Genomic DNA, 26045 nt, shown 5'->3' with positions numbered 1-26045 from the left:
ATGTGCATTTCCCTGCCTGCTCAGCCCCTGCTGCTCCAGCTTTTCTGGTCAGGTAAGGATGGCATCGCGTCGCTGTCCTGCCCTGCATTTACCCAGAGACTTCATAATTATGGCCTTGTTTAAAACAGATACTGCTTGTCGTGCCAGGAATGGTCACAGAGTGAGGAAGCAGCTCAGGATCCATTAAGGAACCAGAGGTGGCTACATTTATTTCTACCTGAAATTTCAATTAAGATTGCAGTGTAAAATGTGCTTCAGTGTCAGCCAAACGGAGACAGAACGGCGCTGGGTGTTGAGTTTTAGAGTCTGTCTGTCAAGAAGGACCAGGTGGAGATTTTTGGGGTTTAAAGGTCCAGGGCAGTGCTGGAATCACAAATGCATGTGGTGTTAATGTGGGTGTTTGAAAGCTGTGTATCCCAGTGGCAGCAGGAGACCCAGCTCCATTGCACGTGGTTATCAAGGAGCTTTATCAGCAGCTGGAAGAATGGCAGAAGTTGTAGAAACATCACATATGTTACTCTCCATGGATGGAAACAAAAGGAAGATGGTGGAGGTTGGATGTTCTCCTCTTTGCTAAAGCTGGGAGGCACAGAGGGGCAGGTGGGCTCTTGCCCATTGGTTATCACTGCAAAACTCCATCAGGACACCCCTGAAATGAAGGTGCTAAGAACCACTGGGCTTCTGTGCATCCTGGTGCTTTGCTGAATGGGAAATCTCAAACTCCTGGCTCCTTCCCATCTCCTTCCAGTTGCACCGTCAGCACAGGACTATGAAATGACATCTGTGCAAAGCATGCACACACACAGAGCCATGCAGGGACATGGCAGGGCTGCAGGAGAGCAGGTTGGTGCTGCCCTGCTTGGGTGTCCCTGCACTCCTGAGCACACGAACATGCACACACCTCACTGTGGCTCTCTCCAGCCCTGTATCCATTTGATTTTACTATCCAGGCAGGAGATGAACTTCATTAGGGGAGTGGAGGCTCTAACAAGGATGGGGAATGGCAACAGCAGAAGGATGTAGCGATATAAAGTTATGTCAGAAAAACCTTTACAAGAAAAACGTCTGACATTAGAAATGGTGCATTAAAAATTCAAGAGGGTTGGAAGAGGGGCAGGAGTGGAAAGAGAGGAAAACAAATAAACACACGGGCTTTAAACTAATAAATCCTCCTATTTGGGGAATGCACCAAACCCAGGCTGCTATTAAAGTTGGTTTTATTTCTATTATTGTTAATAACAATGATAAATATATTTTTTCTTGGATCTCGACGCTGGGCTTATCTGCCTTTTCAACACACGCTCAGTGGGCTGAGCAGTCCCTCCCTTGCACTGTTTGCTTGTGGCTAATGTGCTCCCTTTGAAATACAGTAAGAGCCTCTGTGTTGGTGCTGCTGTGTTTGCAGGCATGCAGGCTCGCTCTCTCCCACGATCCTCTTTAATATTATTCATCCTTATTATATATTGTTATTCCTTATTATGATTTATCTGCCACACTGTGGCTTTATTAAGATTGATACCCCTGTCCCCAAGGAGCTCCCAGCATGCAGCCCCAGCTTTCTCCTGAAGCAGCAAAGTCTCACTTTTCTTCCAAGCCATAACAAGCCTCACGGCTTGGCTTCAGCAGAAGGCCTTGGGCTCGCTTGTACCAAGGTGATGCATCCAGCTTTTGTCCAGCATTGTGGTCCCATTCCACTGCAGCACCAATGGGAGCTGCTTGTTGCTGGCCAGCAGGGAACCACAGCCCTGCTTTATTCTTCTGCATCTCCATTTTCATCTTGCGTATTAGAAGAGATTTCGTTGAACTCCCTGAAAGCTGATCCTTGTGCTGGGGGGAGGACCTTCCCTGGATTGCTTCCTGACAGCTTCACTCTGTGCTGCTCTTCAAACAGTTCACAATCTGGGGACATTTTGCACTGATAGAACATCCTACGAGGCAGTGTTACATGTTGGTATGTACCTGTGGGTAACAGAGATGAAGGAAGTGATGCTGGGTGCCAGTAGCATCTGGGAAGGAACCTCCTGCCTGCCTCTGGCACAGAGGTGCCCTGATCTCCAGCTGTGCTGTTTGGGGGGGAGCTGAACCCTGGATGTTCCCTTGTCTGTGTGCAAAGAGAACTGCACAGCCCCCCAGGCTGGAAGGCTGGAGCAGGGAACCCTGCAGGCTGCAACTGGTGTGTTCAAAGAAATGGAATGGAGATGGAGCTGTCTGAGGAGGAGACTTTGGAAATGCCAGTCCAGACAGCAGCTGGTAACAGGGGGAAGAAAAACAGAGAGGGAAGATCATACACCATGGAATCATTCGCATTGGAGAAGATGACTGTGATCCCCAAGTCCAACCCCAACCCATCCTTTAGGACCATGACATGGGAGCAGACATTCTTGCTCTGTGAATGGGTGTGGATCACCTATGTGGGGTGGTGGGATCACTGTGTGGGGCGCAGGAAGCCGTGTGGGTCCCTCCCTGAGTTGATTCCTGCACAGTATTTGGGTTTTGGGATCTGGCATCCAGCCTGGATGCCACAGGTTTCTAAAGCTGGCCCAGCATGACTCTGATCCTATTTGAAACGTTGGCAAAGCTCGTGTGGAATTCAGTAATACAAGAAAGAACGGGGCTTTGGAGTGCATGGGTTGTTTGGGACGGGGCTGACCTTTGTCCTCTGATGGTGACTGGAGGCTGTGGGGTGCAAGCAGCAAATTGTCACACTGTGTGAGCAAAGCAGGGCTTGGGGAGCACATATCTGCAGTGTGTGTGTGTGAGAGAGCATCAACAGACACTGTTCCCCTTCCCAAGGAGCTGCTCAGCCATCCAGCCGTGTGCTTTAGGGATGAAATACCTCCAGAGATGGCTCAGAGCTGGGGCTGCTCTGTGTCCCCAGTGGCCACCAGGTGCTGAGGAATGGCTCATTTGTGGCAGGGCAGTGCTGAGAAGGCAGAGGTCTTGAGCACTCCAGCCATGGGAGCATGGATTCCAAGGGTGCTGTTGCTGCTCCCTCTCTAATGCGATTGCCTCTTTATAATGGCTTCAACTTTCTTTTTTTTTCCCCCCCTTTATCATTATTGACCAAGGAGCATCAGTAAGGCTAGAGAATAAATAGTTCCCTGATGGTTAACAACAGGCTCTCCACCAATTGGAATTCAAGCTGTGCTCCCTCTTACATTCCTTATAATCACACTTTATTGCATAGAGCAGAAAATCAAGCGGCCGCCCCCTCCCTGCTCGTCCCCCTGGGTGCCGTGCTGTCTCCCGGCGGAGCAGGTGAGGCCGTTGGGGGGGGGGGATCCGAAGCATTGCGGGTTGGGCGCTGTTTGCCAGACCCCAGCTCCGTCAAAGCGGCGGGCGGGTTGGGAATTCAACTCGGGACGATGGGGAAAAGCACGGTGCGCGCATACAGACGTGTAGTTGTGTATCTACAGCGCGTGCATGTGCGCAGCCATGCCCTCCCCGCCCGCCCCCGGCTGCTTTGCACGGCGCAACCCGACGGGGCGGGCGGCGGGGCCGTCTGGCTGCTCAGCTCCGCGCTGTTTGCTCAGCCACCGCCACCCTCCAACCCCCCCCCCCCCCACACACACACACGTCTGGGGCCGGTCCGGGGCTGGCTCCAGGCTCCCGGGGGCGGGAGGTGCTGATTTTCCAGTGGGTATTTGTCAGGTCAGAGTCTGCGCCGCCCGCCGGGCTCCGCGCCGCGCTCCCCGGGTTATTTATTACCTCTCTCCCCGGCGGCAGCGCTGCGGCTCCGGGGCTGCTGCCAGCAAGCCGTGGCGGCGGCGGCGGCGGCGGCGGGAGGGGGGGGGGGGGAGCGGGGGGTCCTCCGGGGGGGTTCCCGAGCAGCGACGGGGCCGGCCGGCGGCCCGTCGATCGCTTTTGCCGGGTGTGCGGAGGGAACGTGGAGAGGAACGGCTTGTGTTGGGGCTGCGGGGTTCCAGCAGGCTGGAGATGAGATGGAGAGCGAGGAATCTGCCGCTGAGAGCGGTTCGCTTTGGTGGAGCTAGAGGCGGCCGTTGGCTCTCAGCCTGCGTGCTTGCAGTGCGCGGTGGGGGGGCTGAGGCTCCTGGCACCGATGGGCACATCCTTACTGAGGATCTACATAATGCACAGCCTGATATTTGCCCGGGGAGAGCTGCAGGCGCTTTGATTGTGCAGTTTGGGGCTGTTGAGACCCAGCTGTGCTGCTCTGGCACACACGTGCGGCCATGCAGCGTGCTGCTGCTTTTGAGCATTTTCTGCTCAAAATCCCCACGCTGTGATTTGGTGATTTGCATTGGTTGTAGTTCTGTTGAGTCACCGTATGGAAAGTTGGGAGGTCTAAGATAAAAACGAATGCGACCCCTGAGTTGAGTTTATCTGCTACGTTCCCTGGGTGCCTATAATCTAGAGATCTCCTCTCCTAGTGCTTCCCAGGTCGGCTTTATTTCTGTCTGTGTTTCTTTGCATGCAGTCTGCTCGTGCACAGGATGGGTTTGCGTGCCTGCAGCTCCCTGTGGGTCTTGTTGGAGGGGTTGTGATGTGGGCCTGCCCCAAGGGATGCGATGGGAGTGATGGATCAGGATGTGCCCCCGTGTTTTGGAGTACTGCCACAGCACAGGGGGGAGAACGGCCTTGCTTTGAGGGGCACCACCTGTAGCCCCTCTGCATGATCCATCCTGAAAGAGTCACAGCATGGAGGGGGCTGGAAGGGGCTGCCCATGCAGGTGAGAAGGCCAAGGAGAGGCTAACATGAGAGGTGGTTAGCAGCAGTCAGCAGCTACTAATTATCCCACGCTCCAGCTCGTTCTCAGGAGAGCTGCAGAACACTTTGATCTGCCTGTGTTTTGCTTTCTAATTGGATTGGGGTTCCGGATGCTGCTGGCTGAGGGGTTTTGGGGAGCTGATGGAAAGAGAGACGTGTGTCGGTCCTTAGACAGCAGCAGGGGAATGTTCTGCGTGCAGCTGGAGGGGTGCTTGGGTCACCATTCTCCTCCTTGCCCCCATGCAGCTATCAATAGGGCTCTTTTATATGATCTCCTAAATACCCTTTTTCCTTCCCTTGCGTGTCCCTGAGGTTTCATCCCTTTCTCACTCAAGTTTCATGGAGCGCAGAACTGAGTGCTGCCTTCCTCCTGCTCAAGAATTGCATTAAGCTTGCATCTCATTGCTGTCCCACTCTTCCAGTCAGTAGGTTTGCTGATTTAGTGGCCTTTTTCAGTCCTTACTGCAGTAGTGAGTCTGAGTAGGACTCCAAGAACATCAGCAGGGACTGAGAAAGGTCTGTCTGCTCGAGAAGGAGTTGCAGAAGCACCGGTACAGTTAAAGTGCTGTGGATATAACAGCACGATCTCTATTGTTAATCCAAATAGAACGCCTTTCTTCGGTTGAGTAATAAGATCAGAAAAATACCTCTCTCAGAACAGCTTCCAAGGTGGGAATGATGCCTGTGGCAAATATCTGGCCTAAGAACCGACCCTAAGGCCAGTTTCCAGTAAGCACCGTGCCAGCTGTCAGCTTAACCATTGACAGTCCCTCAGAGGTGGCAGCTGTGCATCCTGGTGTTCTTGGGGCTGGGGAGGACACTGTTGCAACAGAAGCAACTGCCGGCTGAAGCTCTTTGTGCAAGTGGTAGAGAAGGATGGGATGGGGAGGGCTGTTTGCTTCCACCAGCAAAAGGGAAACTTCTGTTGTTTTCTGAGAGCAGTAACATGGTAGTGGTGGTTGTGATGAAAATGCCAACTAGATTGGAACAATGAGCATTCTTGTAGTCAGACACAGCAGAGTCCCTGGTGAGCTGTGCTGGGTCTGCTTTCTTGGGTGTTAGCAGGAGACAGGGAGAGCCTTGCACTCGTTAGCATATAGATGTGCATCCTAATTGGAGTTTTGCTGTAGCTGTAATTAGCCCAGACCACTGGGACAGGCTCCCTGAAAGGCTGGAAGGAAGGAGTGAGCGGTTGGGTGGGAATAGGCTTGAGCATCTCCTGGATATTTACAATGGATTAGGCTTTTTATTTTAGGGTCAGCGCAGCCTTAACCTGTGTGCAGTGCTTTATGGCTAATGGCAGCACTGCTTCTGGGTGCAAAGCACATGTGAGGAATGCCTGCATGCCTGATGGACTTAAAGGGGGAAAGGGGAACTTGAAAAGATCTCTTCCCTCCACTGCTCGCCCTCATTGGTCCCAGCTTCCTCCTACCTCTTTCCAGGACAGTGAGAAATAAAACGTGTGATAGAACCCATCTTTCTGCCCCTCCAGCTGTTGGCACATCTGTTAGGAGGACGTGATGCAGGTTACCATATGGCTGCAACTGAAAATCTGGCTGCTCCCATAGAACCAAGCTAATATTTCAGCAGGCTGTCTCTCCCCAGCCAGCACACAGAGACCCTCAGGTTGAATACTGGAGCTCTTCTTGTCTTCTCAGGGCACCAAGCAGAGCAGATGCAACCCTCGTGCTGCACCATGCAGCAGTGCATTGGTGCTTGGTGGCTGTCCCCACCTCTGGAGATGGCTTATGAGCAGAGAGCCCAAATCTGGAGCTGCTCCGTGGATCGCTGCAGTCACACAGCAGAGCAAAATAGGCAGAAATAGAAGCAGGAATGCCTGAGCCCACATGCAGCAGCAAAGTTGGAGCTTGGAAGTGTGACAAACAAATAAAGCTCAGTGCTAACTAGCTGCAGCTTTCCTCGGCCACGGGCATTTGCTATGAAGCAAAGCAAGGGAAAGAACAGAGAGCTGCACTTCTTCCAGATCACTGTGAAGAGATTGAGAGGGTCTGGCCCTGTCCATAGGTGAGGTTCAGCATGGCTGTGACAGCAGTTGAGCAGAAGCAGCAGCCCAGCTGTGTGCCAGGCACGGTTGCTCAACACCCGTTTGTAGAAAGGAGGAGAATTAGGATAACACAGCACCTGGCTGCAGAGGTGCACAGTGATTTAAAGGCTTTAGAGTGTATTAGCACTAATTAACGTGTTGGGAAGCTGGAAGCCAGCTTGGGCAGCACAGAACTTGAGCACCTCCTAAATTGGTCAGGGCAGGCTCTGCCTAGTCTTTAATTTGCCCTCTCCAGCATGCACTGAAGTAGTTAGAACTTGGTGACACCAGAGCCTTGTGACACTTTGCTCCTGGAGGATTAGCTAACAGTTCATCTGCTGAGTCTAAACAGTTGTGCTCTCTCTGTTTGTATACACATATGAGTGAGGGGGCAGCCCACAGCTTATTCTTCTATAGATGCTGGAATGGTGCTCCATGGCGTCTTCATCCCGATGGTCACTCGTTTGTTATTGGTGTAACCCAGCAGCAGACTGCAGACCCACGGATGGTCCTCCAGAGCATCTTTTTGTTGCTGTGAGTGCAGGCAGGAAGCAAGGCAGAGGGTGATGTACAAGCATTGGGACACAGCCAGGCTTTGGATTAATGCATCATGAGCATCGTTTCACCATCTTTTGATAGAGTGAGTTTTTCCTAGCCATGGAGCAGATTAAAGTAGCACAGAAAAAAGGCTTTAAGATTAAAAAAGAGTCTGATGGAAGCTTTCTTCTGCATTACAGCTTTGATATCTCACGTCTTTCACAACAGTTACAAATTAGTGATAAATAACATCTGAAGAGAGAGGAATAGTAGAGAGGGAAAGATGTGGTTTTAATTGCAATCTGGGCCAACAAAGAAGATAGTTAATACAGAGAGAAGCAGGGGGAAGCTGTCCAGTGGCTGAAACTGCAAACTCGTTTTGCTGGTGATTGCTCTGAGTGCTCTTTTTATGCATCTAAATAACAAGTCACATTTAGAAAGCTCCCCCTCCTCTTCCAGGTAGAGAAACCCAGGCCTGTCCAGTGTAAGTAATTTGTGAAACTGGTGGCAGAAGGAGGAGGGAAATCCTTATCTGTTAACTTGGTGCTTGAAGCACAATCTCTCCTTGTAATGTGCTCTGCAGGACAGCTCTCTCTTTGCTGCTGTTGACACATTGAGAGAAACAAAAGGTCCGGTTTCAGGCTTGCGTGATGTGTTCCAGAAGTGAGGGACCAGAGGATAGAAAATGATCACTATTTATTCCCTTTACTGCCCCAGTGCTTCTCTGAGCAAATGAAGGATGATGCGTTCGCTTTGCTGGTGCCCTGGAAACACAGAAAGACACAGAAAGTCCTGGTGATTCTTCCCCCACACCTTACAACACATCCAGTGGTGTGTTGGCAAAGCAGACCTGGTTCTTTCTTAAACCACACCTGCATGGATTTGCTTGCATCTGTCTGATGGTGAACGTGTTGATGCTCATCCTGGCAGCTTCAGGATGCTGCAGATGGGTTCGGACACCCAGAGTCAGCTCTGGTGCTTTATTGCAGCAGGAGGGGCTGGGAGGACTTGGTAGTGAGTTTCAGTGCCTGTAAGGGATGGATGGGATCAGCTGGAAGCTGCGCCTCCCGAATCCTTCCAAACATCACTGAGTTCTGCCAGGAAGCCTCGTGTGCATGCAGGAAGCAGCCTGGCCCACGCCATCCCCATCACAAAGCCCTTCTCTTCCAGTGCCCAATCTCCACCCATAGCATCAAGTGCTCGGGTTTGTTCAGGATCAAAGCACAGCCAGGTAGATGCTGCCTGTCAAAGACAAAGCATATTCTCTTCACTTAGGACCAGGTTCAGATTTGAGCCTGATTTCTTTAGAGAGAAAAAGAAACCGAGCTGACTTGCAGTGGGAAAACCCTCTGGGCAATCAGCTTTTCCTGTAAAGGGGAAGGTTTCTGCTCACAGTGTGGCCTCAATGCCTGCATCTCCCAGTGCCTCTTCCAAGCATTGTTCTTGGTTCATTAGGTGATAATAGAAAGTGATTTTTCCCCTGTCACCTTGAGAAATCGGAGGCATTAAGAATGAGAGCCTAAGCCTGAAAGCCTAAATGAGAGGGTTTGATGGGTCTGTGTATCTGCCTCCTTCATTAGAACTGGAAGAGAGGATTGCTCCCAGAGCTTGCATTCCTTGAGGATAAACAGGCGAGGGGAAGGAGCGTGGCCAGGCAGTGTCAGGAGGTGAGGTTTGGGGCTTGTTTTCCATCCCCAGACCCACTGAACCTCAGAAGGCTATTTGCCCCCACCTGTATGGGTTGGAAGCGGTGGCTCATCCCAGCATGGACCAGCAGCAGGTGTGGTAGGAGCTGGGAGCAGAGGGGCCAGAAGGAGCACCATGAGATCCTATTGGAGAGCAGATAGGAGGGATGTGAGCGAGTCTTTTCCTCCCTGGCAGGCAGGCAGGGTTAACGTGGCACCTCCTCCTGCAAGGAGATGGGAAACACAAGGGACACATTGGGACAAAGCTGGGCATTGTGGTGCCTGTTCTGGATGGGGTTGGGATACGCAGCTCTCTTCCTTCTGCCACCTTGTAGGACCTTGTGGGGCATCTCTTGTGCTGTACTTAAGGGATACTTTCTTTTCACTTCCAGGTAGGATCCTTCCTGCACAGTTGCTCCCATGTAGCATCCAAAGGTAGGGAACTCCGTCTTGTTAATGTGCCGAATTTCCACCAACCACATCACTTCATTTTGGGCTGTGTTTGTCCCCTTGGGGCTGTCCTCGATGGACCTAACAGCACACCCAACACAGCTCCGAACACAAAACACAGAACTGAAGTTGGAAGGGACCTTTAAAAGCCATCTGCTCGCACTCCACCAAACAGGGACACCCATCAATGCTTGGAGCACCGACCGCGGTGTGCCTGCAGGGATGGGGAGGCACTCCAATCCTTGCACCAGTGCAAAAAGCACAAAAAGCTTTTTCCTTACGCCCAGCCTCCTCCCCCCCCCTCTCCACCTCGCGGAACCATTTCCATTCCCTTCATCCCATCACAGCAGGATGAATTAGAAAAAGAAAAAAAAAAAAAAGAAAAGGAGGCAGCTTGCCAGTGCTGTGCCAGGCGTATCGGGGCGGGCTGGCGGTGGGGATGGCCGTGCCGGAGCCGTGCTGGCTGCCCCCCGGCGCAGCCCCGCCGCCCGTCGTTCACCCCCTCGCCCCCCCGCCGTCGGCGCGCCGTTTGCCAGCGCCTCCGCTTGTTGAAATGGGCCAAGTTCGAGGAGCGGCGGCGGCGGCGGCGGAGGAGCGGCTTTGCTCCGAGAGCCCGAACTGCGTGCAGCGGGAGCCGCGTGGAGGGGAGCCCGGCTGTGCCCGGCGGGGGGCGGCGCTCGGGGCTGCGGGCGATCCCCGGAGCTCCGGAGGACCGCGTGTGGGCATCTCCCATCAAAGCCCCGTCAAAGCGGGAGCGGCCGTCAAACCTCCCCCCCGCCCTCCCCCCACCTCACCCGCCCCCCAACGGCGGCGGTCGGGGCAGGTGGAGCTGCGGGAAAGTTCGCCGCCGGTGCGCGGAGCCCCGCGGGCAGAGCCGGGTTGGGAAGGGGGGGAGGGGGGGCGGTGCGGAGGAGCGCAGCGTTTAATTTTAATTATGGCATATAAATAAATAAACCAGGTGTCAGTTGAAAGGAAAAGAGCGGGGAGGGGGGGGGGGGGGGCGGAAGGGGGCTGGCTGGGCGGCGGGGAGCCCTGCAGCCTGGCGAGAAGGTGGGTCGATCTGGGGGAATCAATAAGCGTGGGTCTTTTTTTTTCTTCTTTTTTTTTTTCTTTTTTTTTTTTTCTTTTTTTTTCCCCTTTTTCTGTGTGTGCGCGTGTGTGTGTGTTGTGTGTTCTTTTTTTTCTTTTTTTTTTTTTTTTTTGCAACCAAAATAATGTCTCCGGCGGCACAGACCTCTCCGAGATGTCAGGTTGCAGTCCGGAGGGGAAGCTCTGCGCACCGCACGGCAGCTCCCGGGGCTGCACCGCTCCATTAAGCGCTCCGTGGGAGCCGCGCTGGGGAGCCGGGCCGGGGTGGCTGCCCGTGGGCTGCTCCGGGGGAGCCCCGCCACCCCCGGCACCCGGGCGCCAAAGGTGCTCGTGTTGCTGCTGCTGTTGCTGCTGCTGCTGGCGCGTTCCATCCCAACTCCAGCCAGAGCCGGGGCAAGTTGAGCCGGAGACGTTTGAGCCGCCGCTGCGCTTTGGAGAGACGGGGGAGCGCGGCGGCACCATGCCTGCCATCAAGAAGGAGCGACTTGACAGGGAAGAGCTGGCCTTGGCGGCCTTCAACCAACCCATGGAGACCCTCCCCGACTACCTCGCCCCGCTGGCCGCCGCTGCCATGCCGGTGGTGGCCCCGCACCCGCCGGCGTACGAGCAGATCTTCGCCCACCGCGCGTACCTGGGCTTCCACGAGAGCCCCCACCCCCCGCACCCCCCCCACCTCCCCGAGGACCTGATGCTGGAGAGGTTCTCCTCCATCCCGGATTTCCAGCCCTTCTTTGACAACGGAGAGCCTTGCATCGAGGTGGAGTGCGGGGAGAACAAGGCGCTGCTCTACATCAATAAGTTGTGCCAGGGGAGCAAAGGACCCTCCATCCGCTACCGGGGCGAGTGGCTCACCCCCAACGAGTTCCAATTTGTCAGCGGCAGGGAGACGGCCAAGGATTGGAAGCGCAGCATCAGGCACAAAGGTGAGGAGCCGTGCGGGGCCGTGCGGGGCGGGGGGGTCCGCGGGATGCTCAGAACCCGAGCGGTGCCTCCGTGCCCCCCGCCCGCCCCCCCGGGTACCCCGAAGTTTTTGTGTTTTTTTTGTGTTTTTTCCCCAGCCGGTTTGCGGGGGGAGAAAGGAGAGGAGGAGGAGGGGAGGTGTGCGCGCGTGTGTGCGTGTGCGTGTGTGTGTGTGTGTGTGCGGGGGGGGGCTGGGGGGGGGAGGCGTCTCCTCCTCTCTTCGGGAGAGAAGTTGGGCTCCGTGCGGGCAGAGCGCGGCGGATTGCGGGGCGCGGCGGGGGCACCGCGGGGAGCGGAGGGTGAGGACGGAGCGGCGGCGGCTGGGGGGGATTGGGGGGGAGTGGTGGGAGGTGTTCCCGACGGCGGAGCGCTGCGGGACCTCCCGCACACGGAGCTGCGCTTTGCTCCCCCCCCAACCCCCCCCAGCCTTCCTCTTTGCGGGGCCGGTGCGGGCGGCAGGTGGAGGCAGGGGGAGCCCAGCGGCCACGGAGCAGGGGAGAGGGAAGGAAGGGGGGGGTGATGGAAGGCGGGGGGGGGGGGGGGGGGGGGAGCGGCGTGACATGTAATTAGTGAGAGCCGGAGGTGGCAGCCCGGGGGGCTGCGGAGCTATTAGGAGGTGGCTGACACCTCGGCGTGTTTATTGATCGCTGGAGGAAAGGGGAATAACTTCAGGGGCCGCTCATAATGATCGTTATTGCACTCCTTTAAAAAAAAAAAAAGGAAAGGAAAAAAAGCGCTGAGCTGCTGCCTGTGGGAGAGCGCAGATCCTGCGGGGTGAGGAGGGAGGATGAAGGCAGCCGGGGGGGCAAACCGCGGGGGTCCGGGCTGCGGGAGCGACCCCGCATAGGGCTGAAGGGGGGGGGGGGGGAAAGGGGGCAGGATTGGGGCAGGGATGGGAGGGCTGAATGCGGAGCTGCTTCTGCTGAGGTGCTTAACCTTTTTTCGTTTCTTTTTTTTTTTTTCTTTCTTTTTTCTCCTTCTCTGCGCCCAGGGAAAAGTTTGAAGACTCTTATGTCCAAAGGAATCTTACAGGTACATCCTCCAATCTGTGATTGCCCTGGGTGTCGAATTTCGTCTCCAGTGGTAAGACGATTGTTCAACTATGTGCTTTAGTTAAGACATCTCCCCTCTCCTCCGCCTCCCACCCTCCCATCCCAACCTTCTCTGCCTCTTGTGATCGCGGTTCTGGTCCCACGGCCGGCAGGTGGGGGAGCCGGGCTGAAGGATGCACTGCAGCTGTGCTCCGTGGGCACAGCACTGAGCAGCTCCTTCCTTCTTCTCTCTTAGAGGTGCAGAACGGCTGAATGAAGCGTTATGGCCGCACCCATGTGTTGGAGGCAGCCGGGCTTTGGGAGCTGTTAATGATTTCTTATAGTTAAGCTGAGCGGGGAACAAACTCATCTTAAGCACTCAGTGCTTCTGCAGCGTTCATTTCATAGGTGGCAATCAGTGTGTTTGTAGATCTTCGCCCAGGTTTGGGTTCCTTGGGTTTTCTGATTCTCTGTTGCCCGCATTTTCCCCAGGAAAGATGTTGGAGCCATCAATGGACTCAAGTAGGGCGTGAAAGGCATTTTGTCACATCCAGAAATAACCATAAGACCAGAAATAACCATAACATCAGAACTAGACTGCAGAGCCATGTTCAAACGGGTCCTGGGCTGGAGAGTGATTCAGAGCACTGCTGCCAGTGGAGACCCTTCTTTTAATCCACTGCAATTAGCTGCTGTTTCATCTGTTGTTTCTATGAGATCTGATGGACGTCCTTCATTCACATGGAGCATCTTCATGGTGCTGAATGATGGAACCACTGTAAATCATTTCTGTGTACTGTCGACGTGCATCCATATGGCTATATATAGAGATGCACACATGGATGTGGGAAGGGGCTTAGAGCAACAATCCAGCATTCCATCAGCTCACACAAGGACCCGTCCACAGCAGCACTGCCTGCTCCCACGGCCAGCCCAGCGGCGCTGGGGTTCATGCAGGATTTGTGCCATTGCTGTGAGCTTGTGGGGCAGGGCGTGATGCTGTGTGCGGACGGAGCTCACTGCAGCGTGGAGTCGGCTGTGTGACAGCTTGCTGGGCGTCTTCGGGCCGAAATGCCACCTCGTGCGTTCCCAGCGGGAGCGCTGTCGATAGCCATGCGGGGATGCCGCGCACACGGGGGGAGGCAGCTGCGCGCGGAACAAAGGCTGTATTAAAAGCGGCTCTAAAATAGAACTGAATCTGAGAAGTTCAGACAGAGGAAAAGAGGGGCCGCGTTGTTTTGGGAAAGCAGAAACGGATCCTTCTGCGCTCGCCTCCTCTCGCTCCCCGCCGGGCGCTTTGCGGGAGGGGGCCGGTGGGGAGGAACCCCCTGGAGAGCCGCCTTCCGATCCGCGTTTCCCGGTGCGCGCCGCGTCTCCCGGTGACCGACGGCCGTCCGCGCTTCGGACGTGCGGGCAGCCGAGCCGGCCCGGCCGTTCCTCCCCACCGCATCGCGTTTCCGCCGCCGGAGCACCGCGGGGCCTTCCGCCGCCGTCCCCCTCCGTTGGGCCCCCGGCCGAGCTCTGCCCCCGCTCCCCGCCGCGGCCCCGAGCCCGGCCCCGCCGCCCGCAGCCCGGCCTGGCGCCGCGCCGCCCCCGCCCGCCGCCCCCCCGGGGCCTCGGGGCCGGCAGTGCCGGGGGCTCCCCCGCCGCGGCCGGGGAAAGCGGCGCCCGGCCCCCGCCGCGCCCGGCCCCGCCGCCCCGCCGCCCCGTCGCAGCTCGTTTGCTGCAGCTGCAGACGGCGGCCGGCGCCGGGGCTCCGCCACCGACCGCCGGTTTCCTGCGAGGCGGAGGGGGAGCAGCCGCGGCGCGTCGGCTTCGCTGGCGCCTCCGAGCCCCGGGCAGCGACCGCCCCCGCGCCGGCGTCCGTCGATCCGTGTGTCCGTCCTTCAACCCCCCATTGCTTCAGTCTGTTCATCCGTTGCTCCCACCCTCCATCTGTCCATCCGTTCATGCGTGCATTCTTCTATCTGTCCTTCTATCCATTCGTCTTATCTGGCTCTCCATCTTTCCACACATCCCTCCATTCTTCTATTCCTCCATTCCTCCCTTCCTCCATCCATCCATGTGTCCATCCTTCTACCTGTCCATCCCTCCCACCCTCTGTTTATCCCTCCATGCATCCGTTCTTCCACCCATTCCTCCCTCCTTCCATCGATCCGTCCATCCATCCATGCATCTGTCCATCCCTCCATCTGTCCATACATCCATTCTTCCATCCCTCCCTCCATCCCTCTTTCCATCCCTCCGTCCATTCTTCCATCCCTCCATTCATCCCTCCGTCCATCCATCCATCCATCTGTCCACCCCTCCATCTATCCCTCCCTCCCTCCCTCCCTCTGTTTGTCCATCTGTCCATCTGACCGATTTTCCCATTCTCCTTTCTCTTCCCCCCAAGCCTTACGCCGGAGGTTTTCCAGATCTGGGTGGAGAAGCCATACTCTCAGTCCCTACATTTTTTAGGGGCAAGCAGCTGTGAGCTGTGAGCAGTGGTCTCCTCCATGCCCACATGTGTCAGCTGCAGGCTGGCACAGTTCACCTTGTTCACCCTCTTGTGTACAGCCCTGGGTGGATTCTAACCCACATTTGCTGGTGATGTTCCCCATGTTGGAGCAGGACCCTCACAGTGTGCTTCAAGTGAGTTGTGCTGCCTCTGGATGTGAGCTAGGACCACCATTGGCTTCTCCTCATCCTCCTCCTCATGGGAGGGTTCCTTGGGGGATGCCCATGCTGCGGTCTGGGGCTCAGCTCACAGGTGAGGAAGGAAGCTTGTAGAAAGCTGTCAGGCACGGCTGCGTTCAAGCAAAACAAAAAGCACATTTTTTTTTCCTCCATCTCCTTCGTTGCGTGTCAGGACACATGGTAATTGTGCAGAACTTGGCCAGTGACTGCGCTCGTTTGTTCGGTTACTGGGGTGGCATTTTGCTGGTGAGTTGATTTATGTGTGATCCTTGCTGTTGGCTCCTTTTCGCTTTGTTGGTGCTGTTTTCTACTGCTGCCTCCCGGAGTGAAGGCGTTGGTCCACAGCCTGAGGGGCCCAACGCTGAGCTGAGCGGGGCCACAGAGAGGGGCAGTGAGACCCTCATCCTGAATCCAGGACCTCAGAGCCACCAGTCCTGCAGGACTGCCCTGTGCAGAAGCACTTTGCCCACTGCTGCAGACACAGGGTTCAGTCTATTCAGCAGGATGGGACGTGGGTGCCTTTCTGAGCTTCTCCAGCCTCAGGGATTGGAGCTGGAGAGCTGTGGGGTCTGTGCTCATAGCTCTGCTTTCTCTGGGGGCCGCCTCATGGATGTGCAGAAAGCCTTCCTGTAAAGCAAGCTTGTAAAAGTTCTCATCCCCACGAGCTCTTTGTCGATTTATTATTATTTTTGTTAGTTTCATGCAGATTGGGATTGTTGCTGTTAATCCAGCTGTGCTTATTGGGGGCTGGCTTTTGTTTTCAGATAGGCTCTGCTCAGGTGTGTTGGGCTGCACACCTCCGAGTGAAGTTGGACATCTTAATAAAAGCCTGTCCCAAACCTGAGTGCTGGCACTGGGGCAGGAGGCACTGCGGGAGGCATTCTGCCCACCCAGCAAGGCATTGTTGTGCACTGGGTTCCATTTGGTGGGTTATTAAACAGCCTCTGGAAGGGAAATATTGATTGGATCGCAGCGAGCGAGCAGCAGAGACGCAGGAGTAGCTTGGGACAATAATGCTGTCTTGCTGTGGAGCTCCAGGTTATAGGATTGCTAACCCACCTGCTGCTGTAGGAGTGTCAGTGTTGTGCTGAGCTGCTTCCCTGTGCTCGACGAGTCCATCAGCCTGCGGAGAAGGAAAGTGATGCAAGGTAGCTAAATAAATATATAAAAGCAGCAAAAGCAGCATCGTCTTGTTAGCAGCGTGTCAAGGGCAGTGTAAAGGTGAGATAGGATAAGTAATTTTGCTGTCAAAATTATTTAGAGATGTCATTAAACTGCTTAGGGCTGTCTCTGCTGCTTCAGGGCACAGACACCTGGTTTTAATTTGCAGTGGTCTGCATCCAAACCTGCTGGACTCATTCAGAGGGATCAGTGCTAATTTGGAGCCTGGTGGCAAATGCCTTCAGTGAACACGGGATCCAAATGGCAGAGGTGAGCAGAGGAGCAGAATTAACTCCCTCATAAACTCTCTTGGTTTTCCTTTCCGGAGGTTTGCAACTGCCAAGTAGTTCACGTTGATGGAGCTGATGAACTTCTCAGGTCACTGGAGAGCATCAGAGAGGTCACTTCTGCCTCAGACATTGGGAAAGAGCTCTGTGGCACTTGTGATGGAGCAGTGCTTGGTCAAGATTTCATGCTTGTAAAACCACTTTTTCCCCCTTTTCTCTCTCCCTATTCCTTCTGGATTGCCTTGCTCTGGTTCCCTCTTGCACTTGCCCTTGATCTGGAGGGCTTCTTGCTGTGCAGCAGATGCTGTGCTGACACGTGGGGCGTCTCTGCCCTCCCTGAGATCAACATACATCATCTCCACAGTGCCAACACCCTTCTCACCACTTCAGGGCCCTTTTCCATTTGAAGATGCTCACCCTCCTCGCTGCTGGTAGATGGCAGTGGAAAGCTCATCATCAAGCTCCACAGTCCAACTTTGTGCTGAGGGCAATGAAAGGCATCCCCCAAAGGGTGATTTGTGGTTGCAGGTCTGTAAGGAGGATGGAGAGCATCCTCCAGCTCCCCTGCTTTGCTCTCATTCTGCTCCTGTCTGAAGGTAAATCTTCTGTACGTACAGCCTCCACTGCTGGGGTAATGCATTTCCTTTCTTTTATTTTTGGCTCTGTTATTAAAAAAAGAAACACAACAAAACAGTGAAAGGGGAGAGGAAATTGCACATTCCCCTGGGTCATAAATACAGTCTGATGGGGGGTTTTGTTGTAACCTGTCTGAGGAGCAGGAGGGATGGAAGAAGAGAATCCCTAAGCAAGGGAGGAAAGGTTCTGCTTACTGCAGCCTTGCTCCGTAGCTGTAAGGTGATGGGCAGGAGGGGTTTCTTACATTGTGCCAATCAGTTGGGAAAGGAGAATCTTGAGTCGTTTCCAGGTAATTCAGAAGCAGGAAGGCTTTGGAGCTGTTGATGCTACAAGAGGGATGTGGCATCCTGGTCATCCAGCGCGTGCTGGATGACTCTGACTCGGACTCTGACTGTTGGCTTGCAGCCGATGCCCACTCAGTGTGGGGAGATGATTTGACTTTGGGTCATTGGGAGCACAGCTCAGGGGCTCTTCACTCCCACAGCTCCTCAGTATCAAACTCTCCTCTGGAAGGAAAGCAGAGCACGCTGCTGGAGCAGTTTGCCATCTCCTTGTGGGCATCCTATCCCCAGGAGCCCGTGGTTATCATCATATCCCCAGGGCCTCGCTAATGCAGAGCTGCGTGTGCATTCCTCTGGGACAGCAGCTCCCGTTGTGCCTATCTCTCCCCATCAGGCTGCAAACTCCTGCTTGTAACCCCATCCTTTCTCCTTAGCCAGAGATGGATGCGATAGGTGGTACTCGCGCTTGTGCCGCGTTGCCACAGCAACCAGAGAGAACCCCCGAGATGGGAAAGGGCAAGCATCCCGTTCTGCCACAGTCTGCAGCCTCAGTGATTGAAGGAGATGGGATGGAATTAGATAATCCTGGAATTCGCCGTGATTTGACGCCGGGCCTTTATGAAATAAGTAAAAGTAGCAGCCCTCGTAGTAAAAATGAATTCTCGGAGATCGATAACTTTTCCCACCATTTGTCACAGCTGTGACTCTCAAGATCTCTTTTCCTGTGATATGGGGTGAACCGCACAAACATCCCTTTCATTTTTTCCCTTCCCAGAGGGAGCTATGATATCAATTCCCCTTTTATTTCCCCCTTGTGATTCACCCACTTAACCGTAAAGCACACTTAGAGAGGAAAGCCTACAAGACCCTTCAGCGATGGTTCAATGAACTCGAGCTTGGAGTCGTTACTTAAAAATTGTACACCATTAGCCTGAAGTATGGCTGTGCTGTGGGGTCAGCAGAAAGGAAAAATGAAAGAAAACAAGCTGGGTGTGATGGCTGGGTGGGCAGCTCTGTGTTTTTGGTGTGTGCAGTGCCCGAAGCTGCTGGGACCTGCTCTGTGCCCACCGACCTGAGCTTGTTGGTATCAGCACTGTGGGTCTGTGCTGCGTCTCAACCTTACGTTGCTGTGATGGATTTCTCTGATACAAGTTCAATAAAAGTAATTTGGCGAGGCTGATAAGCATTTCTGTCCCCTTGTGGGTGCAGAGGGCAGAAATCATCCTTGCTTTTGGAGGATTTAGTTCCATCAGTGCCTCTGCTATTGTCTTTAAGACACTACAGAATCTCAAGAAGGGTCTTGAGAGGCTGTTTGAAACTACAGGCTCTCACTGTTATGTGCTTTTCTTCCAGCAGCGTGATGCTGAAAAGATGACTTACTGAGTGTAACCTCATTGCTTTGGTGGGAGTCCTGATCCCTGCTCTCTCTGTACTGCTGCATCCCCCCCTGCATTGGGTGGGAGTGAGCCTAGGGCAGTCACATTGCCCTTGGCACAATCCTGCTCTGGTGCCCTGCATCACCCTGAACCAACTGTGCAGGATCCAGGCTATCAGCCCGGGGAGGATCTGGCTTTGTAACTCTGATAGCAGTGGAGAGCAGGCGTGAGTTCAGTGAGATATCAATTCCTTCAATGATTTCCCATGCTTGGAGGCCAGCCTCCACCTGGGGAGGTCCCTCCGATCTGACAAAGGGAAATGAATTGGAAACACACGCAGTGCAGAAGTCTTTGTGGTGAGGATTGCACCCTGGCTTTCAGTTGCATGGATGTTTTGAATTGTATCACAAACAAACTGCCCTTAGCTTGTTGGAAATGTGCTCTTCCTCCTGTTTTTTGGGTGCCATCTCAGTGCATGATACTTTTCCTGTAGTGCTGTGTTACATGCTGGCTCGTCCTCTGACACCCAAGGACAGGTTGGATGGTTGAGTAGTTGGGTGGTTGAGTAGTTGGGTGGTTGGATGATGAAGTGGGTTGGATGATGGGGTGATTGGGTAGTTGGGTGGTTGGTTGGTTGGCAGGTTGGGTAGTTGGGAAGTTGGATAGTTGGGTAGTTGGAATAGTTGGGTGGTTGGATGAAGGGGTGGTTGGGTGATGGGGTGATCAGGTAGTTGGGTGGTTGGGTAGTTGGGTGGTTGGTTGGTTGGCATGTTGCATAGTTGGATAGTTGGATAGGTGGGTAGTTGGATAGTTGGGTGGTTGGATGAAGGGGTGGTTGGGTGATGGGGTGATCAGGTAGTTGGGTGGTTGGTAGTTGGGTGGCTGGGTAGTTGGGTGGTTGGTTGGTTGGCATGTTGCATAGTTGGGTAGTTGGATAGTTGGGTAGTTGGATAGTTGGGTGGTTGGATGATGGGGTGGTTGGGTGATGGGGTGATCAGGTAGTTGGGTGATCAGATGGTTGGGTGGTTGGGTGGCTGGGCAGTTGTTTGGTTGGGTGATGGGGTGGCTGGGTAGTTAGGTGGTTGGCCGTTTGGCTGGTTGACATTGACGTTGGGGATCACGTGGGATGGCTGGAAACCATGTGTGCCAGTGGCAAAGCACAGGGAATTTTGGAGAGACGTTTTGCTTTGACTGGTTGCTATTTATTACCGCTGAATCCCAAAATAATAGACATCAGATTGTGAGATGTCAGTTGGCAGTGATCCTACTGCGCATTCCCATGGACAGACAGGCATCTCCAGCCAAAAGAAAACTATTCAGTCTCAGAGCTTGATTAAGAAAAACCCAATCTGTAACTTCAGAACAAAAACCACAGTTTGCACTGCGTTCCTCGGTGCCCAGATACCCCTCCTTCCCTTTCCCATCAGGGAGTGGAGCTGTGTTTGGTGCCATGTGTGGCCTTTGGGAATACAGTGCTGACACCTTGCAGTGATTCTGCTTCCCCATATGCAGGCTGGGAGAGCAGCTCCTGCTGCCTCTGGAGATGGGAATGCTGCGATCCACGCACTGCAGGAACCAGAGACCTCAGCGACCATTAGGGCTATAAAATGAACTTCTCCTGGGGGTTAGAAAGCTCTTTGGACTATCCCAGTTATGTTTTATAAACACAGTGCCGTGCTGTGTTTTCCCATTTACTTTGGATTTCCTCATTGCTCTGAGACTCATTAAAAATCCGAGTCAAGTGTGGGAAGAACTTCTCTGGCTAACTGCACTGAAACTGAGCGTGTCTGCTGGGTTCGAGCTACATAACTGGAGAAGTCTCTGTTTGGAAACCTCCTCATTTGCTGCTGGAATGAGAAATATTTCATTTCCATACCAAGTTGGAGGTCGCTTTTTCTCCCGGAGCAGAAATGAAATATTTATTGAACGTTCTTATTTTTTCAGCTTCTCTGACAGTCCCGCCGTTCCCGTCTAGCAACGGGCTGAAACCATGATTGCTTCCTGCCCTGAACAAGTCAGCGTTTACAAACAGGTCGGGAAGTTTCCAAGGGATGAATGTCAGAAGGGTTGGGGGCCTTGAAGCCCCAGGGCTGGGTGTCCCCCACTGCTCAGGCTGCTCAGGGCCTCATCCATAGCTTTCAGTGCCTCCAGGGATGGGGCTGCTGTGGCAGCAGTGCTGAGGGCTTGTTGCCCTCTGTGTAAATGAAGGAATTAGTAAAATTGCAAGCACCCCTCATCCAGCTCCATCCCCACGTGAGCCATAACACCCCATCAGACCCAGCAAGTCCCTTGGAGCAGGGTTGGCTTGCTGGCAGTGCCACACTGTTGGCCAGGGCTGGCATGGAGCATGGCAAGCTGTCAATGTTGGCATGTGCCATGCAGAAATAGGGGAGCATCTCCTCTGTGCTTCCCCATAAGGTTCATCTGTTGGACCCCGGTGTCATTGGGGTTGAAGCCTGCCCACAAGAGCTGCAAAGCACCAAATGCAATCTGTTAGGCTCAGCTGGGAATGGGGGACCTGTAGGTGTCTGCTGCAGGGAGCCAGCAGCCCTTGCTTGTGGCAGGTCTTCCAAACCAGAAAATAAAGAGAGCTTTCCAGTCCTCCTGTGGCTGGCTGTGTGAGCCCATCAAACATGAATATGGCTGCTTGCCTACCAACAGATTAGTTTCTTATTGCTTTTGCCACCTCTGTGATGCTGTAAGGCCCAGCTATGCTATATATAGCGTGATAAATCTGCTTTATATCAACGTGAACTTTGATATATCTTATTAATATCGCACTCATGATTTGAATATTTAAGCATGCACGGCACATATCAAAATGTTATTTAGCTTATGCTTGCTTTATTTAATCATTTTAGACTTAGAGAACACCTGTGCCGGCTCACAAGCACCATGCAATTAATTAAATCCACCACTCATCCCAGGTGGAAAATCATTGAGGAGCAAACCTTTCGGCCCTGCTGTCTGCACAGAGGTTTGCTGGGGGCTCCCAAGGCAGGGACAGCAGGGTGGGCTGGATTCAGCCCCAGCAGTGGGGCTGGATAGCATAGTGGGGCCCATGGGATGTTTGGGGTTGGCTGTGCCTGCAGCACAGGGGCAGGGCTGGGGAGAGGCTGAGATGTTTGGGTCAGGATCACTCCTTTGTTCTGTTTCTGCAGGGCTGGATAGCAAACTTTGCAGTCTTTGCTGAGGGATCCACAGTTAGACTCATGTAGCTGTCTTGTTTTAGATGCCTGCACCATGCCTTGTCTTTGTCCTTTACCCTCCTGCTTCAGATGTGATTTCAGAGGGGATTTTTCTGCAGCTCCAGCTGGCACTCAGTGTCTGAACAGGCTGAGTTCTGCCTGTATTGCTGTCCTTTTACCTCTGCTCTGCTTTGGTCAGGAGTGACTCTCCTGCCTGGATGCACTGCAGAGCTGGATCCTGCTGAGCCTTCAGAAATGTCCAGAGGGATTTGTACATTTATCCCTCTTTATTTTAGCAGAACAATCAGACCCATGGCTGGTTGGACCCCATCTCATGTCTCCAGATCCATCAGGTGAATGGTTTTGGTGCTCACCTGGTCTGCTTTTCGGCTTTCTCCCCGTATCCATCAATAGCACATTTGGTCTGTGCTATTTGGCTGTGTTGTTTCTGTGCCTGTGCCAAGGCTGCATCCCGGAGTTCGAGTTGTGCAGCACTTGAGTATTTGCATTCTGCTTTTGTTTTGAGTTGGAATCCAGAGGAGTGGTTTAAATGCAGCTGGAAGAGTCAGCACTCCCCTCCCATGTGTGTTAACCTGCTGGGCCACTGCTCTGCTTCACACAGTGGGGATTACTCACCTCCATGACTAATTCCCTCCACAGGGCCCCTACAGAGGTTTAGAAAACGAGTCCTTCATGGCTCCGGGGCACAAAACATCATCTCTCTTTTATTTATTATTTTTTTTAAAATGAATTTGGCTAAATGAGAGCAGAGGTAGAACTGGAACAGCAGCCAGGGAGTCCTCAGACTGGTTTGTTGCGTGGCACCGTCCCGAGGATGCAGAATGCTTGGGAGATGTCCTAGGGGGAGAGCAGAGCTGCTCTGTGGCTGCAGGACTGCTGCAGGAGGATGCTGTGATGGCAGTGCTGCACTTTGGCTCTCAGGAGTGGCTTTGTTTTTTTTTTCCAATGCAGAGCAGAACCGAGCTGCTTGGTGGCATGCAAGAGGCTGCAGGGAAGCGTTGCGTCTTGCTGGGATGGCGGCAGGCAGTTAGGATTGGTGGGTGCGATTGGCATCGCTTGGTCTTGGCTGGGGTTTTGGTTTGAACAGGGTCAGGAAATGTCCCATAAGTCATGAATTGGGACCTTACATTTGCTCTGAGGTGCGGGGATTTGAGAAGGAAGAGTGCCACCTATTGAGGTGCAGAGTTCCCCTCCTTCAAAGGGCAGCGGAAGCATCCCACCGTGCTCCTCCACGCACACCCCATGGGGAGGTGGGGATGTGGTTCCTCCTTAGAGCCTCCCCCCGTGCTTGGGATGCTGGCAGTGGTGGTGGCCCATTGCTTCCCACCTTGAGGAGATGCTGGAATGCATGATAGAGGTGGTACCAGCCCCGAGACAGAGGGTTCCACCTTTACAACCTAAAGCACCCACCTTGCTCTTGGTTTTCATGTTGATCATGCTTTCCACTCCTATGGGAGCCAAAGTGCCCCCCTTGCTCAGAAAAACCCTTCCCTTTGGTATTTCTTTTTTTTTTTGTTGTTGTTATTTTTCTTTTCCCTCCGAGCTCCTTGTTTTTATCCTTCTGATGAATTATTTACCTCTCTCTCGGGGATGGGGCTTTTTATATTCTCTTTGTGTTGATCTTCAAAACACAGCACTGCCAACGCTCCCTGCCAGCCCTCCCCTTCCTTGTGCTGCCTGCTCCCATTCAGCACTGGGCTCCTGGAGGTGTGCAGCTCAGGCTGTGACATCAGTGCATGATCCTTGACCGTGGATGTTAAGGATGCTGTCTGGATGGTGACACGTCCTCCTGCTGCATAGTGCTGGATGAGGGCATGCCAGCCCTTAGCAAGGCCATAGGGCAGGAAGGGATGCCAGCAGGGAATTGGCTCAGCAGGATGTGGGTGCATGCTATGCCTCTTGCCTGGTGCTCCCAGCCTCTCTCCTTTCATTAATTCCACCCCGCATTAAGGCTCTGAGGAAGCCTGTCTGCTGGCTGTTCAAAATCAGTTAATTTTTAATTGGATTTAAGTCAGACTTTGTGGGCCAGCCCCCCCCTCCTTGGAGGACTGCAGGTGGGGAATTGAGGTCTGGGCTTTCTCCAGGTGAGGTAATTGCCTTTCCCTCACCCTCAGGTCCTGCACCCCGCTGGCTCTGCTCTGGGCTGGGAGGTTTTATCCCTGCAGCCCCAGCCGTGATGCATTGCATTAAGCACACACACTGCAGCCCTCGGGCTGTTAACCCCCCGCGTGTGCAAATAACCCACGGTGGTCCAAGCAGAATAACTTAACATTTGGACCCTGCTCAAGCCCCGTTCATTCCCACACCGAGCGACCTGCAGAACTTGCTTGAGGCTCTGTCTCGAAAGTCGCATCCTCATTAGTGGGAATGGGATGTGTTTGGAGCTATCTCTGCATCTCTGCTGGCTGTGCTCCCTGCCCTGCTGGCTGCCAGCCCCGCTGCCCTGCCTCTCCTCCCTGCTGGCATCCCAACAGTGCAGGGCTGTGCTGTGCTGCTGCAGAGCATAGGAGAGAAGGCTGTCCATCAGCGTGGGGTCAGCGTAAATGCAGGTCGTGTGCATGGGTCTCGAAACCTGAAGGAAATCTGCCCTTTGTTCCACGGCAAATAAAGCAGTCTGTGGGGAAAATAACCATAAATGTTCATTATTTGTACAGGAAAATCAATCTGTAGGCCAATTGACCAAATAAAGTAATGCGATTTGCTGGGAAGTCCCCTCAGTGCAGTGGGGGGGGGGGGTCTGAAGTGGGGGTGGCAGCGGTGGCTGCAGAGGTGATGTGGGCAGCATGGGGGGGGGGGGGAAGGAAAGCAAAAAAGAGACCAAACAGAAACAAAACAGCAGCACAGAGCACCTTCTGCTGGGAAGCCAGAAGGCAAAGTGCATGCACTCCATGTGGGAAGGTTAGAACAGACCTTGCAGATCCCCAACCCCAGCCCACCCACTGCTGGGGAGGTGCAGAGCTGGTCCTTGTTCTCCTGAGCAAAGCCTGTGTCTGTCTCCTTCTGGCTGAGCGCACTTGGAAACCTCTGGGATCTCCAAGAATTGCTTTCAGCACGTCTCACCAGAGCAGAATATAAGCACAAAGCCCCGCTCCATTCCTCTTGCTGGATTGGTTCAGCCTTGCTGGGAAAGGCTGTGTTCTCTCAGACCTGATAGCAGACATTAATTCCTGGGGGAATGGTGGACATGGTTTTGTTCTCTCATCCTTCTCCAGCCCAGCAACAGAGCAGGGAGGTGCCAGGAGTGGCTGAATGCATCCGTGCCCTTTTGCTCCTCGTCTTCGCCAGACTGGAAGAGTGAGGAAGGAAAGAACCAAAGGGGAAAATGCCCGAGTTTGCTTTTGTTTAGGAGACAGCATTGGTGTACCACGTCCTCAGCTGGTGTCAGTTGGCTGCTACTCCCTTAATACTGACTTACATTGCCTGAGGACCTGGCTTCAAATCTCCGCTTCCTTCTTTGCAACCTCAGACTGCAATGGACAGAGTTGTTTGATGTGGGACAGGCACAGAAAACAAAGAGCACAGCGCTCCTCAGGCCTCTTCCAAAGAGGATTTGACAGTGGGTAGCTCCAAAGGGCTAATAGATTCTGTATCCTGGACTATTTCCTTTCAAAGGCTGTGAATTCCAGTTGGCTTTTCCAGAAGAGCGTAGCTCTGAGTCTATTAACAAATTATCCTTGAGGCTTTATAACTCACTCAGAGGTAATAAATGGGAAACACTCCCTTCTGCTCACAGATCTTGTTCATCTGCTTCTTTAGGGCTTCGGGAAATAATGTTGTTAATATCGATGGGAAGAGCTTCCCTTCTCTGTAACTTTCTTTTGGTTTAAAGCACGTGTTTTCTGCAGCCATAATAGTACCTACAGCCCTGTTGTGTGTGTGACCAAGGCATCC

The 26045-nt window shown here is 53.7% G+C and overlaps 1 protein-coding gene across 5 annotated transcripts in view; it reads left to right on the top strand.

The window, feature by feature from the left end:
* The window catches only part of SAMD11 (sterile alpha motif domain containing 11), a 118701-nt gene that overhangs the window by 46050 nt on the left and 46606 nt on the right, over positions 1-26045 (top strand). For 2 of the 5 annotated variants that reach the window (XR_007380858.1, XM_048967870.1), the window contains exons 10-12: positions 9388-9430; positions 10678-11457; positions 12486-12577. Coding sequence is in view for 4 of the 5 variants with exons in the window: in XM_048967870.1 (XP_048823827.1) it covers positions 10689-11457; positions 12486-12577 (861 nt within the window). In the remaining variant the exon portion in view is untranslated. Of the gene's footprint in view, positions 1-9387; positions 9431-10677; positions 11458-11772; positions 11794-12485; positions 12578-20886; positions 20978-26045 lie in introns of those variants that run through there. The other 3 variants (XM_048967872.1, XM_048967873.1, XM_048967874.1) reach the window with 3 other exon arrangements.

Source organism: Lagopus muta, chromosome 21, assembly GCF_023343835.1.
Source record: "Lagopus muta isolate bLagMut1 chromosome 21, bLagMut1 primary, whole genome shotgun sequence".
NCBI classification, from domain to species: domain Eukaryota; kingdom Metazoa; phylum Chordata; class Aves; order Galliformes; family Phasianidae; genus Lagopus; species Lagopus muta.
Note: the sequence above shows the minus strand (reverse complement) of the source record. Positions and strands in the feature narration are given on the sequence as shown.